Here is a 13,694-nt window from a genome sequence, read left to right on the forward strand (position 1 = left end):
TTAATCTTTATCTTAATTCGGGTAAGTGGTACATGACCTTAAGAGATAAATTTTTAGAGGGAATATTTTTTCCACGGAAAATTAACTTTTGGAAATGAAATCACTGCAAGAAATTTGCTTGAATTCAGTAAAATAAATATCTTCAGAATTCTTCTTTTTGTCCTGTCAAGGTTCATTTGCGCTCGCGCCGAAAAAAAATGATGTGCCATTATTGGATCCGGTAGTTCAATTGATGAAAGTATGTACTTTGAGGGGAAGGGGAGGAATTTAAGATATGAGAGTGAGGAAAAATTCGATTTCCATATTAGCATTTCAAAACTACTTTCCTTTTAGTTTATTTTGAAATAAATAATCCAGAATAATTTTTTATATTTTTAAAAAGTGGTCCAAAAAATTTGTTTAAAATACACTTAATTGAAGATGTAGATTGGAAGATTGAAAGTATAGTAGAAAGTAAGAAAAAAAAGTATTTCCAAAGGAAGGACGGTAATCCTAAATTTAAAGACTCATGCAAGTAAATGAGGCAACTTATTTAGAAGTCATGGTTAGATGTTAAATTCACAAGTTGAGATTTTATTACTCGAGGAATACATTTTAAAAAGAAATAATTATTGTCGTGTTTAATTTAAGTAGAATAGTTGTAAATCAATATGAACATTGTCTACATTATTTCTTAAAATGCAAATTGCTAATTTAAACTTTGATTTTTCCACGTTTTTGTTTTGTTTGCTAAATATTTATTTCTTGACACATTTTTTACGAGCACCTGTATTCCAAAAGCGTTTAATAATGTTTAAGATTTTATTAGTTTGGTTTTTCTGTGAATTTATTGGACTCATATTTTCTTTTTATTTGTCATTTTTTTCACTCTAGACTTTCGAAAATATATTTTAAAAATTGAGTTTGTAATAATATTTTTAGGCAGTGAAAATTCGATATGGGAGTCATTTTCTGAAATTTCGAAAGGAGAAGAGAGTAGCCTTAACATTTTCAAAATTGTTTAAAGGCAGACATTTATTAATAGTTTATTTTGTGATTTGTCGAGTATTTTGTGATTTGTCAAGTTCTTTAGTACACGTATATTTTTCTTATTTCGTTTCTTATTTTTATTTTATTATCTGCAGCCTTTAATCTAATCTCGCACAATGTTTGTTTAATTTTCGAAATATTGATATTTAAATTTTAAATGTGCCGATATAAAAAGCACCAATATTTGCAGTTTTCATTTCATTTCTTCTCACTGGTTAGAAAGAGCTTGTCGACTTCACCTTGACCTTGAATTAATCTATTCAGCATTTTAGTGTCTTACGTGTAATTATAAAGAAAACAAATAAGTGTACATTTTTTTGCCAGTATTATAATGCGAGTTTTTATCTTATCAGACAATGATTAAAACACAGGTTATCAAAAACGTATCTTTGTTCGTTTCCAATATCAGTTTACTAATTGCTTTACAAAATTAGAAAATATTGTTCCCGAGCGTTTGAGATCATTTATAAATTTGTATCTCGCTTTTTATTAAAAATAATTCAATTTAATAAAATAATATAAGGAAATTTTCATTCAAACACTAGTTTCATTAAAATAATACCTATAATTCTGGTATAATTATGTTGAAAGGTACTGTTAAAAAATAATAAATTTCAAGATATGCAAAATAAAAGAGTCAAAAGTATTATATTTAAATTTACTGCGAATTCGGAATAAATTATTAATTAAAAAAATAATAATAAATAATAAACTTGTTCTTTAATGAAATTTCTAATTTTTCAGGACTGAAGCTGACTCTTCAAACAAAGAGAAGGGCACATAGTAGTGGTGACGAAATAAAGAAAAGAGCGAAAAAGGAAGAGGGTAGTGCTGACGACGAAGAAGAGGACGATTCGAGCCATAGCAACCATCCTGGAGGAGTAAGTTCTTCCGAGACTTCACAGTCCAAAATGATTTTAAAAACGGAGGAAATATATTGATTTTCGCACGAAAAATAGGGAAATAATAAGGGGATAAATTCTTTAAAACAAAATTAATGTAGGTACCACATTTTATTCAATATGAAACGCTTTCAATTCTTAAGATTTCCAGTCATAGTATATTCCGTCTTCAACAAAATAAATTAATTTTCTGCCAAAAAAATGAATTCTCAAGTAAAAGATTAATTTTATACCAAGAAAACGAATTTTCAACAAAATACTTTAATTTTAAAACAAAAAGTTGATTAATAAGCAATAAAGACGAATTTTATACAAATCAGTTATATTTACAAATCAAAAATGTAAATTGTTAACCAAAATTTCAGTTTTTACCAAATAGTTTAATTTTGCAACACAATACTGGAACTTCCCACCCCTAATTTTCGAACAAAAAATATGAATTATAAACAAAAAAATATAAATGGTTATCAAAAAAGTCCATTTTCAACCAAATGGTGGAATTTTAAAACTTATTAGTTACATTTTTCAACCATAAAGACGATTTTTCACCTAAACAGATGAATTTTCTACCAAAAAAAGTCTCGGTTCAATCAAATAGTTAAACCTGTTACTAGAATTTTCTACCAAAACATTTGAATTTTTAACCAAAAAGGATGGCGCTTTATTCAAATTGTTGAATTCTCAACAAAATCAATAAAATTTAAACCAAATAATTTTTTTAGGAAAAGAATTTTCAACAAAATATTTTAATTTTCCACCAAAGAGTTGAATTTTCAGTTAAAGAAATTATCTTCAACCAAACAAAAGCAATGAACAACATAATATTAAAAATTTAAACCAGAGACGTTTTTTTTAACAAAACGAATGGAATTTAACCAAATAGTTGAATGTTCAACTAAATACTTCAATTATCTACCAAACTGTTAAAATTTGAAGCTGAAAAGGCGAATGGTAAACAAAACAGTTGAACTTTCAACCCAAAAATGTAATTTTTCATAAAAAAGTTAATTTTCAACCAAAAAAGATTTTCTACCAAACAAGATAAAATGTTTACAAAAGTTTCCAGTTATTAGGCTAAAACGTCGACTGTTTTAGAAAACCGTTGACCTTGAAACCTTTTTTTTGCAGTTTCTCTCAAATATTTTGGTAGAAATTAACTCTTTTTTTAGATTTAATTGCATTTTTTCTTGTTTGAAGATTTAACTATATTGTTGAAAATTTTTATTTTTTGGTTGAATTAAATTGTTTTTGATTAAAAATTAACATTAATTTTGGTTGAAATGCCTACATTGTTGAAAATCCATCTTTATGTTAGATAATTCGTATTTTTGTTGTCTTTTTCACAAAAATTCCAGTTGAAGATTTATTATATTAGTTGATAATTCATCTCCTTGGTTGAAAGTCTTACTATTTTGTTCATAATTGATCTTTTTGAATCGAAAATTCAGCTACTTGTGTAAAAGTTGACCTATACTTTGTTATAAAAATGTGTTTTAAAGCAAACAAACTAATCTTTTTGCTTTGATATTTCCTTATTTTTTGTTAAAAATTCATATATTTTGTTGAAAATCTGTTGTTTTTTTTTAAATTAATTTTTTTTACACGGATTAACTTTTCAATTTTTGGTTTAAAATTAATCTTTTTTTTATTTTCAACCTCAACTATTTGTTTTTAAATAAAAAGTTAAAAATAAAACAGTTTTGTTTGAAATTGAATCTTTTTTTATTAAAAATTCGACTATTTGGTTGAAAAATCATATTTGGAGGTTAAAAATTCAACCTTTCTTCTACACCTATCCTTTTGGATCAAAAATCATTTTCGGTAGAAAAGTCATAATTTGTGGCTGTAAATTAAGATTGTTAAAAATTTGTCTTTTTCGTTGAAATAAAAATTTCATTATTTTGTTGAAAATTCAACAATTTTCTTGAAGAATATCTTTTTTGGTTAAAAATTCAACTATCTTGTTGAAAATTCGTCTTTCTAAGTTGAAAATTTAACTGTTTGATTCATAAAAGATTTTTTTTTTGTCTATATTTTTAGATTGAAAATTCATTTTTGTTTAGAAAATTAGTTTTTTGGGTAAAATGTACTATTTGGTAAAAAATTCTATACAATATTTGTTTTAAAATCTTTTTTTTAAATCCAAAATTCCACTATTTGGTTGAAAGTTCGTTTTCCTGGGTTGAAAATTCAACTATTTGTTTCAAAAACACTTTTTTTTTTGGAATGTTACCTTTTTTGCTGAAAATTTTAATATTTGGATTAAAACTAACTGTACTAAATTGTACTATTTAGTAAAAAAATGTTACTATTTATTTAAAAATCCATCTTTTTGTCAAAAATTCAACGATTTTGTTGAAATTTCGTCTTTCTGGGTTGAGAGTTCAATTATTTCTTGGAAAATAAATTTTTTTGTTGAATTTTTGGATTAAAAATTCATTTTTCTTAGAAAATACATTTTTTGGTCAACAAATTCTACTATTTGTTTAAAATAGTATATTTTTGTTCGAAAATTCAAATATTTGGTTGAAAAGTCCTTTTTTTCGTTTTAAATTTAAATATTTCGTCCAAAATTAAATTATTTGGTTCAAAAATAATCTTTTTTGGTTGAAAATTTAACTGTTATATTTAAAGTTCGTCTTTCTGGGTTAAAAATTAATTTTTTGTTGAATAATATTAATTTAATTGCTGAAAATTTCAATACTTGACTTGAAACTAACTTTTTTTTCGTGAAAATTATATTTTTAGATTGAAGATTCATTTTTGTTTAGAAAATTCGTTTCTTGGGGAAAAATGTACTATTTTGTAAAAAATTCGATACAATATTTGTTTAAAAATCCTTTTTTTAAATCCAAAATTCAACTATTTTGTTGAAAGTTCGTCTTGCTGTGTTGCAAATTCAACTATTTGTTACAAAAAGACTTTTTTGTGGAATATTAACTTTTTTGCTGAAAATTTAAATATTTGACTTAAAACTAACGTCTTTGTTGAAAAATAACTTTTTTCGTTGAAAATTAATATTTTTGGATTAAAATTTCATTTTGTTTAGAAAATTTGTTTTTTGGTGAACAAATTCTACTATTTGTTTAAAATACTACATTTTTGTTCGAAAATTCGAATATTTGGTTGAAAAGTCCTCTTTTTGGTTGAAAATTTAAATATTTCGTCGAAAACTGAAGTATTTGGTTAAAAATTCATCTTTTTTGGTCGTAAATTAAACTGTTTGATTGAAAGTTCGTCTATTTGGGTTAAAAAATAACTTTTTTGTTGAATAATATTAACTTAATTGCTGAAAATTTCAATAATAGACTTGAAACTAACTTTTTTGTTGAAAATTCATATTTTTTTTATTGAAAATTCATTTTTTTTAGAAAATTAGTTTTTAATACAAAATTTTACTATTTGTTTAAAAATCCATCTTTTTTGGTCCAAAATTCAACGTTTTTGTTAAGATGTTGTCTTTCTGTGTTCAGAATTCAACTATTTAGTTATTAATTCAATTATTTCGTTGAAAAATAATTTTGTTGTTGAAAATTCATATTTTTTGATTGAAAATTCAGTTTGTTCCAAATACTTTAATTTTGTTCGAAAATTCGAATATTTGGTTGAAAACTCCTCTTTTTGGTTGAAAATTTAAATAGTTTTTTGAAAATTAAACTATTTGGTTCAAAAGTCATCTTTCTTGGTCGCAAATTCAACTGTTTTATTGAAAATTCGTCCTTTTGGATTTCAAATAAATCCCGTATGGTAGAAAAGTAATTTTTATGGTTGAATTTAAAAAATGAAGTTTTTCGAACACCCTCTAAGGTTGTTAACATTGAACGTTGTTACTCGTAAACAAGTTTAACACAAATCTTTCTAAAACTTTTCGATACTGATCGAAAAAAAATGGTTTCCAGCTCACTCCGGAGGACGAAGAAAGACGTAGGAGAAGACGCGAGCGTAATAAGATCGCGGCGACGAAATGCCGCCTAAAAAAGCGCGAGAAGACCGTCATTCTTGTCCAGGAGTCTGAGATCCTGGAAACTCAGAATCACGATTTGAAGACTCAGATCCAGGAGTTGGAGACCCAGAGGCGCAGGCTCGTCGACATGTTGAGTTTGCACACTCCCACGTGCTTAAAACATGGTGGTTCCAATGACACTTCCTATCAACAATACGCGGAGCCACTTCCGTTACCTAGTTATCAGGAGAATTTCGTGCCACCAGCTCTAAATCAACCGCAGAACTGTGTCACGGATTATCCTGTCAAAGTGGAGAGTTACGATGGCACGACGTCAGACTACTATCGGCAAAGCAGTCCTTATATACCCACGTCCGATTCTGGTTGCACGGTTTAGTTCCGACCCAGGAGAAAAAATTCACGTGAAATTTTCCGCGGAACACCGCGAAAGACTCCTCGTAGATTAAGGAATTCCACTGGAAATTCGGCTGGCAATTTTAAACAATTCTTTTGAAATTGCTCGTGGATTTCCACGTGAATTAAGAAATCTAGAATTAAGAAACGAGACATATTGATATATGGAGTACTCAAAATTTCAAAATACCTTCCATTTTTTGCATATCTTTTACGGTTTACGAGATATTTTTCAATTGAATATTATCTTTAAAGTTTTATTCGGATTTCTACGTGAATTTTTTCACCTGGGGGCCGTGGTTTTGTGGAATTGGATGCTAAGTCAGTTTTTTAAGAAAAGACCCGCCGATCCACTTCGAAAACGCAGAAGTCACGATATCTAGGCATAGGATACAGTATTTATTTCTAAATCTAAACTCGTTTAGCTTTACCAACTCTAGGGAAAAGTTTCTCTGAATATTTAAAAATTCCTTCCAATCTTCTAAAAAATCAATACAATTTTACTCGAATTTTCAGAGTAGAATACTGAAAACTTTCGAAAAAGAGATATTTTCTTTCTGAGCTTCCGAGGAATGAAAATAGAATATTCAAATCAAATTCAAGTGAAGACGTGATAATAATAATTGGATAAGGACCACAGGTCTCGGACTCATGCCATTGTTGGCACTTTTTGTTAGCGATGCAACTATTATGGATTTTTAAAAAAAAAAAATTTATTCACTCTGCCTTTAAACATATTTTAAATTTCCTTCTGTGATTGGATAAAATAATAATAATACCTTAAAAATTGAAATTTCCAAATATTTCCAAATATTTGAAAGGATTTCAAGAAATGTTTTAAGATTGTAATGATTTTGTAGGATTTTTAAATTTTTGGAGTATTGGAAAAGATTCCAAGGGATTTCAGAGAATTTCGATAAATAATGTAGAAGATTTTAAAGCAAAGACTTTCGAAAAAATTCAAGTAAATTTAAGAGACATTTATAAGTTTTTAGAAGATTAAAAAATAATTTTAAACCTTTAAGGATTAAAAAAAATTTGGAACGTATATTTTTGAAGATTTTGAAGTGAAAATTTGAAGCTTCTTAAGGCTTTTGAAAGGTTTCAAGATAATAACAGAAATTTTCTTAAGATTTCATGTAAAATTATAGATGATTTTTCATATTGAAAAAATAATTTTAAGAGATTATTTCAAAATGTTTCCAAAATTGCCAAAAAAAAAAATCTGGAAGGTTTTAAGATAATTTATTTTTATCTTTAAATATGCAAAAATAATTATAACCTTTAAAATATTTAAAACATAGATTTTTGAAGACTTTGAAATAAAATCTCTAATTTTTTTAAGAAATTGGAAAGGTTTCAAGATAATGATAACATTTTCTTGGGATTTCTGAAAAAATTTGAAATTCTTTTTAATGTTGAAAAATTAATTTAAAGATGTTCTCATCAAAAGACTATCTAACATTTCCAAAAATGCTTTGAATATATTCAGAAATCTTAAAAGTTCTGTAGAGATAAGAAATATTTTTAAATTTCGAAATATTTCCCAAATTTTATCAAATATTTTTTCATTTCTGTGAAACTTTTACAACTCATAAATATTTTTTAAACCGACAAGAATTTTATCTAGAATTCAGTAAAAGCCCGCAAAATAAAACAAAAAATTCTTAAAAATTTTCTAGATATTTTTTTGACGTACTTAAAATCATCAGAAATCTTTTTGAATTTTGTCAAGATTCTTTGCAAAATTATATTTATATAACTTGGAAAAAAAGTAAATCTAAATTTGAATAGTTATTAGAAATTTTTATTTTGTAACCACATTTTTTTACCTAAAATTATAATTAAAAATTGCAATTTTAAAATATTTCAAATTATTTTCAAGGATTTCAAAAAATGTTTGAAAATTTCCATGATTTTTAATCTTTTCGAGTATTTAAAAAGATTTCAGGGATTTTTAGAGAATTTTAAAGATTTTAAAACATTTCAAGAGATTTCAAGATGTTTCATCTAATTTCAGAGCTTTTATGGAAATCTCAAGAAATGTTGCTAATTTCAAGGTTATTAACGGGATTTAAAAGTATTTCTAGGGGTTTTAGCAGAACTAGTCAATTTTGTAATTTTAGCAATTTTAAAGAAATTTTAAAAGAAGTTAAATATTTCAATATTTGCAGAATTTCAATGAATTTAAATTAGTTTTATGATATTTAATGAGATTTTACGGAATATTAGATTGTTTAAAATATTTATTCACTTTTGATTAAATTCAGAATAATATAGATTTCAAGAAGTTTATTGTATTTTAGAATATTCCTAGAAATCTAACAATATTTTCAAATTTTTAAGAAGGTTCAAATTTCTTAAAATATTAGAAAATTTCCAAAAGTTTTGAAAAGTTATATAGGATGTCAATTATATTAAAAAGATTTCAAGCGATTTTAACGAGATTCTAGAGAAGTTTAGGGAATAGATGAAATTAAATTTCAGGATACTTCTAGGAATTTCTAAGGATTTCCGAAATTTCAAAGAATTTTACTAGATTCAAGTAATTCATTGGATTTCAAAAGAAATTATAAGATTTCAAGATATTTTTATGGATTTTAATAGTTTTGAAGGGTTTTAGAAAAGATTTAGGAGTTCTTCAGGAATTTAAATTATTTTTCATTATTTACGCCACTGTTGACACTATTTTTTATATCTGAAGTGAATCCGAGCCCTGGGAACAATTTCTCGAAATTATGCTTTTAACAATTTTAAGTAATTTGGGACACTATTTTTTGATTCATACTACAACTGTGTAAAACATATTTTTCCTTTCATGCGAAAAAAGGAATTTTGAAATTGAGAGACTTAACAGCCGGATAATAACCATTTGATTTTTCCGTCCTCAAATACAGAAATTTAAAAAAAAAGTAAAAGTTTCTAAAAGTAATACGCAGTTTTAAAATTTATGAGATGAAAAACTGGAAAAGGAACATTTCGTTTTTCTCCCCTCCGGCACAGAAATTTGTTTAAAAATCTTTTTTCTTCTATAATTTTATCAAAATTTTATATTTGACAACCTATCGCAGAAAACTAGTTTTGTTCATTCTGTAAAATTTAATTTTTTAATCTTTCCAGTTTTTATTCTCACGTGTTCAGTTCAAGAAGATAAGATGTTGGATGATCAAAATCTTATGGGAAAGATGTGCAGGATAAATTTTGTCTTCCGTACTTGAAACTTTTTTAAAAGAATTTATGAAATTTTAGCCCACTGAGACATTTTTTTTTATGTAGAGAAGTATCCACGCGTAAAAACATTGAAAAATTATTTAGGAAAAATTAATTATAACTGCAATAAATGATTATTTTGGCGAGCTACTGAATTTAAAATGAATTTAAAGAAAGACGATTTTATAAAACTTAGAAAAACCACGTTTTTTTGTCAAATCAGACAAGATTGGCGGAATATTTTTTTAAATATAGATCTTTTGACTTTTTTAATGTCTGAATAATCGTATGTCTCTGTATTATATTGTATAAATATGGAACACAGGAGATTATGCATTCCAAGGAAAAATAGAGAACCGGTAAGTCTGAAGTGCTGAAAATTTAGAGGACATGACCTGACGATTACTAAAAAGTTCTATCACAATTATTAAAAATTAAATAATACAAGTAGATTAATAAATTACTAGAAATTCAGCAAGGTTTGATAATAAGTTCCGAAAGAAAACTTGAATTCTCTGTTTCAAAAATTATAGTTCTGGTATCCAGCACTCTTTTCCTTAGTATTTGTAAGATTAATACTAAGTCGCCTAGTATATTTTGTTCTTAACAATTTATCTTCTTCCATCTTTTGTAACTCTCTTCTTGTACTTTCACTTGAGACGTTTGAAATGAACGCCATGAGACATTCCTTCGTACTAATAACTTTACTGTGACATTCTTTAAGGCGCCTCATGTTAATATTAACTAAACTTGTATAGAAAAATCGTAACTTAAGTGAGAACGCGACTTTTGTGATATTTAAAAAGCAACGGTGACATTGTTCAGAGTACGTTTATTTTTTGGAATTTAGAGAAAAAATTTCTTAAGTTCTGTTCATATTAGTTGACTTGTTAGGAGAAACCTTCCCACAGTGGATAATCATTATTTAAAAATACTAATTTGTGTCAAATAATTAATTTAGTTTTAATTTAAGATACTATACGTGCTAAGAAATTAAAATCAATTATTTTTCTTTTATTTGTCCTTTTAATTAACGATTATCCACTGTAGGGAGGTTCCCCCTATTTCAAAATTCCAGAGAATGTTTAAATTAAAGTCCGGAAATATGTTACTCGGAAGAAATTTTGAACTGCATTTTTTATTGAAACTCGAATTTACCAACTTTTTCACCATTTCGTAGTAAATATCGCAATATTCGCAGTGATTAGAGAAAAAAATGGGAAATGGAATGCATCGCACTCCAGTAATTGCAGGACATTACTATGAGTAAGTGCGCGTTAGTCTGCCTCATGAAATTCCTTTATTTATTTATTTTTTTTTTTAACTTAAATTGGACATTTCTTTCTTTTGGTGCGAAAATTATGCCCCATTTTTTAAATATTTAGAGATCGCTAAAAAGGTTTTTATGCCGAAAACTCGACTTTTTAATGTTTCTGAATGTTAATTTCTACAATTTTAACACCCTTTAATTAAATTTAATTTTTGTATATTTAATTTCACACCCTTAAACATTCCTTAAACTTCAAGTGGTGATTTTATGATGAAGTTGAGATTAAGAAGGAAAATTCATCCTTAACTTTTGTTTTAAATTATGAAATTTTCAGGAAATAATACTTCACTGACAAAAATGTCTACTACTGAAAACAAAATTTTTTAAATTCTTATCCTACAGTTAAAAATGATATACTAAAAAAAGTTAAATAAATAAATTCTTAACGAAAGTTATTTATTTGAAAAAATGGAAAATTTTTTTAATTATTGAAAAAAAAACACGTTTTTCATATAGTAGCTAATATATAACGTAGTTTTTACGTTAATTGGCTTTTAATGCATAACTTATTCCAAATTAAGAAAACGAAGATTTTCAAGAGTTCGGAAAGATTACAGAAGAATAAAATTTTTTTCTAAAATTCCTATAAGAAAATTTGGAATGATTTTTTATTTAGAGAAGTGAATTTTCAAATAAAATTGAAAAAGATTTTAAAACAATTCAAATGATTTCCTAAAATTTTGAAAAATGATTAAGAAGAGTTTAAAGCAAACATTTTAGAAAAAATCGAGTAAATTTAAAACATATTTATAAGTTTTTAAACAAATTTTTAAATAATTTGAAACCTTAAAAGATTAAAAAAAAATTTAGAACGTATCTAACGTATGATATAATAAAATTTTGTTTAAGATTTCTGGAAAAATTATTCATGAATGAGTTTTTATGTTGAAAAAGTAATTTTAAGAGATTATTTCAAAATATATAAAAACATTTCTAAAATTGCAAAAAGAGAATCTGAAAGGTTTTAAGGTATTTTTTAAAATTGTAAATTATTCAAAAATAATTATCACCTAAAAAATATTCAAAACCCAGATTTTTGAAAATTTTTAAATCAAATTTTAAAGTTTTTAAAGGGATTTTAAAAAGTTTCAAGATACTAATAAAAATTTTTCAAGTTTTCTGAGAAAATTTTTTAAATAATTAAAAAAAACACGTTTTTCATATATTAGCTAATATATAGCGTAGTTTTTACGTTAATTGGTTTTTAATGCATAACTTATTCCAAATTAAGAAAACGAAGATTTTCAAGAGTTCGGAAAGATTACAGAAGAATAAAAATTTTTTCTAAAATTCCTATAAGAAAATTTGGAATGATTTTTTATTTAGAGAAGTGAATTTTCAAATAAAATTGAAAATCATTTTAAAACCATTCAAATGATTTCCTAAAATTTTGAAAAATGATTAAGAAGAGTTGAGAGCAAACATTTTAGAAAAAATTGGAGTAAATTTAAAACATATTTATAAGTTTTCAAAAAATTCAAAAATAATTTTAAACCTTAAAAGATTAAAAAAATTTTATAACGTATATTTATATAATAAATTTTTCTTTAAGATTTATGGGAAAATGATTTATAAATGAGTTTTTATGTTGAAAAAGTAATTTTAAGAGATTATTTCAAAATATTTAAAAACATATCTAAAATTGCTAAAAGAGAATCTGCAAGGTTTTAAGATATTTTAAAGAATTTTTTAATTATTCAACAATAATTATCACCTAAAAAATATTCAAAACGCAGATTTTTGAAGATTTTTAAATCAAATTTTAAAGTTATTTAACGGATTTTAAAAAGTTTCAAGATCCTAATAAAATTTTTTAAGTTTTCTGAGAAAATTTTTTAATGAATTTTTTATGGTAAAAAGTTATTTTTAAGGGATCATGTTTAAAAGATTTTAAAACATTTTCAAAATTGCCAAAAAAGAATCTGTAAGCTTTTAAGGTATGTTTTAATGTCAAAAGATTTTTGAAAATTTTAGAAATAATTCGATTCCAAACTTCTACAACTCATTAATGCCTTTCAAACTGACTCGAATTTTCCCTAGAATTCGGTAAATTCCTGCAAAAAAAAAATTTCGAAATATTTTTTTGACATATAAAACCTTCAGAAATCGTTTTGAATTTTCTTAAAATTTTTTAGAAAATTATATTTCTATAACTTTGAAAATAAATAAACTCATATGTAAATAGTTATTCGAAACTTGTATTTTGTAACCAAAATAATGTTTAATTTCAAATGATAATTAAGTTTGAAATTGTTCTTTTCTTGATTAAAAAATATTTTTTGGTTGATAATTTAAAAGAGAAATCTTTTTGATTGAAATATAAACTTTTTTGTTGAAATTTCGATTTAACATATCTGAAATCTTGCAAAATCTTTTTTAATTTTCTCAAGTATCTTAGGAGATATATATTTTATATCACAGTAAAATAAATTAATTTTAAAAGTAAATTGTTACTTGAAATTTTTATTTTATGATAAAAATAATTTTCTTTTTACAATTTATAATTTGGTTAAAATTTGTATTCTTTCTTGACTAAAATTCTTTTATCAAAATTCAACTATTTTGTTCAAACGTCGTATTTTTTGTTGAATTCAAAAGTTTTTGATTTAAAATAAAAATCTTTTTGGTTGAAATATCAACTTTTTCGTTAAAGTTTCGATGTAACATTTATCTGGAATCTTGAATTTTTTTTCGAATTTTCTAAAGAATTACAGGAAAATTATATTAATACAGTCCTAAAAATCAAACAAAAAACTTAAAAAATAGTTAATCGAAATTATTATTTTTTATCAATAATTATGTCTCTCTCTCCTTTCCTTTATCAAGAAATTATCGCTTTTTCAATTTTTTAAAAAAATATCTTTTT

The 13,694-nt window shown here is 24.9% G+C and overlaps 1 protein-coding gene across 4 annotated transcripts in view; it reads left to right on the forward strand.

Moving 5' to 3' along the window:
• LOC117167358 (activating transcription factor 3-like) overlaps positions 1-7,039 on the forward strand; it is an 87,569-nt gene extending 80,530 nt beyond the window's left edge. For all 4 annotated transcript variants that reach the window (XM_033352229.1, XM_033352228.1, XM_033352227.1 and 1 more), the window contains 2 exons: positions 1,774-1,910; positions 5,831-7,039. In XM_033352229.1, the coding sequence (XP_033208120.1) occupies positions 1,774-1,910; positions 5,831-6,271 (578 nt within the window). In that variant the 3' untranslated portion in view covers positions 6,272-7,039. The remainder of the gene's footprint in view (positions 1-1,773; positions 1,911-5,830) is intronic.
• Positions 7,040-13,694: the final 6,655 nt, after the last annotated feature.

This window comes from Belonocnema kinseyi, chromosome 2 (assembly GCF_010883055.1).
Source record: "Belonocnema kinseyi isolate 2016_QV_RU_SX_M_011 chromosome 2, B_treatae_v1, whole genome shotgun sequence".
Taxonomy (NCBI): Eukaryota; Metazoa; Arthropoda; class Insecta; order Hymenoptera; family Cynipidae; genus Belonocnema; species Belonocnema kinseyi.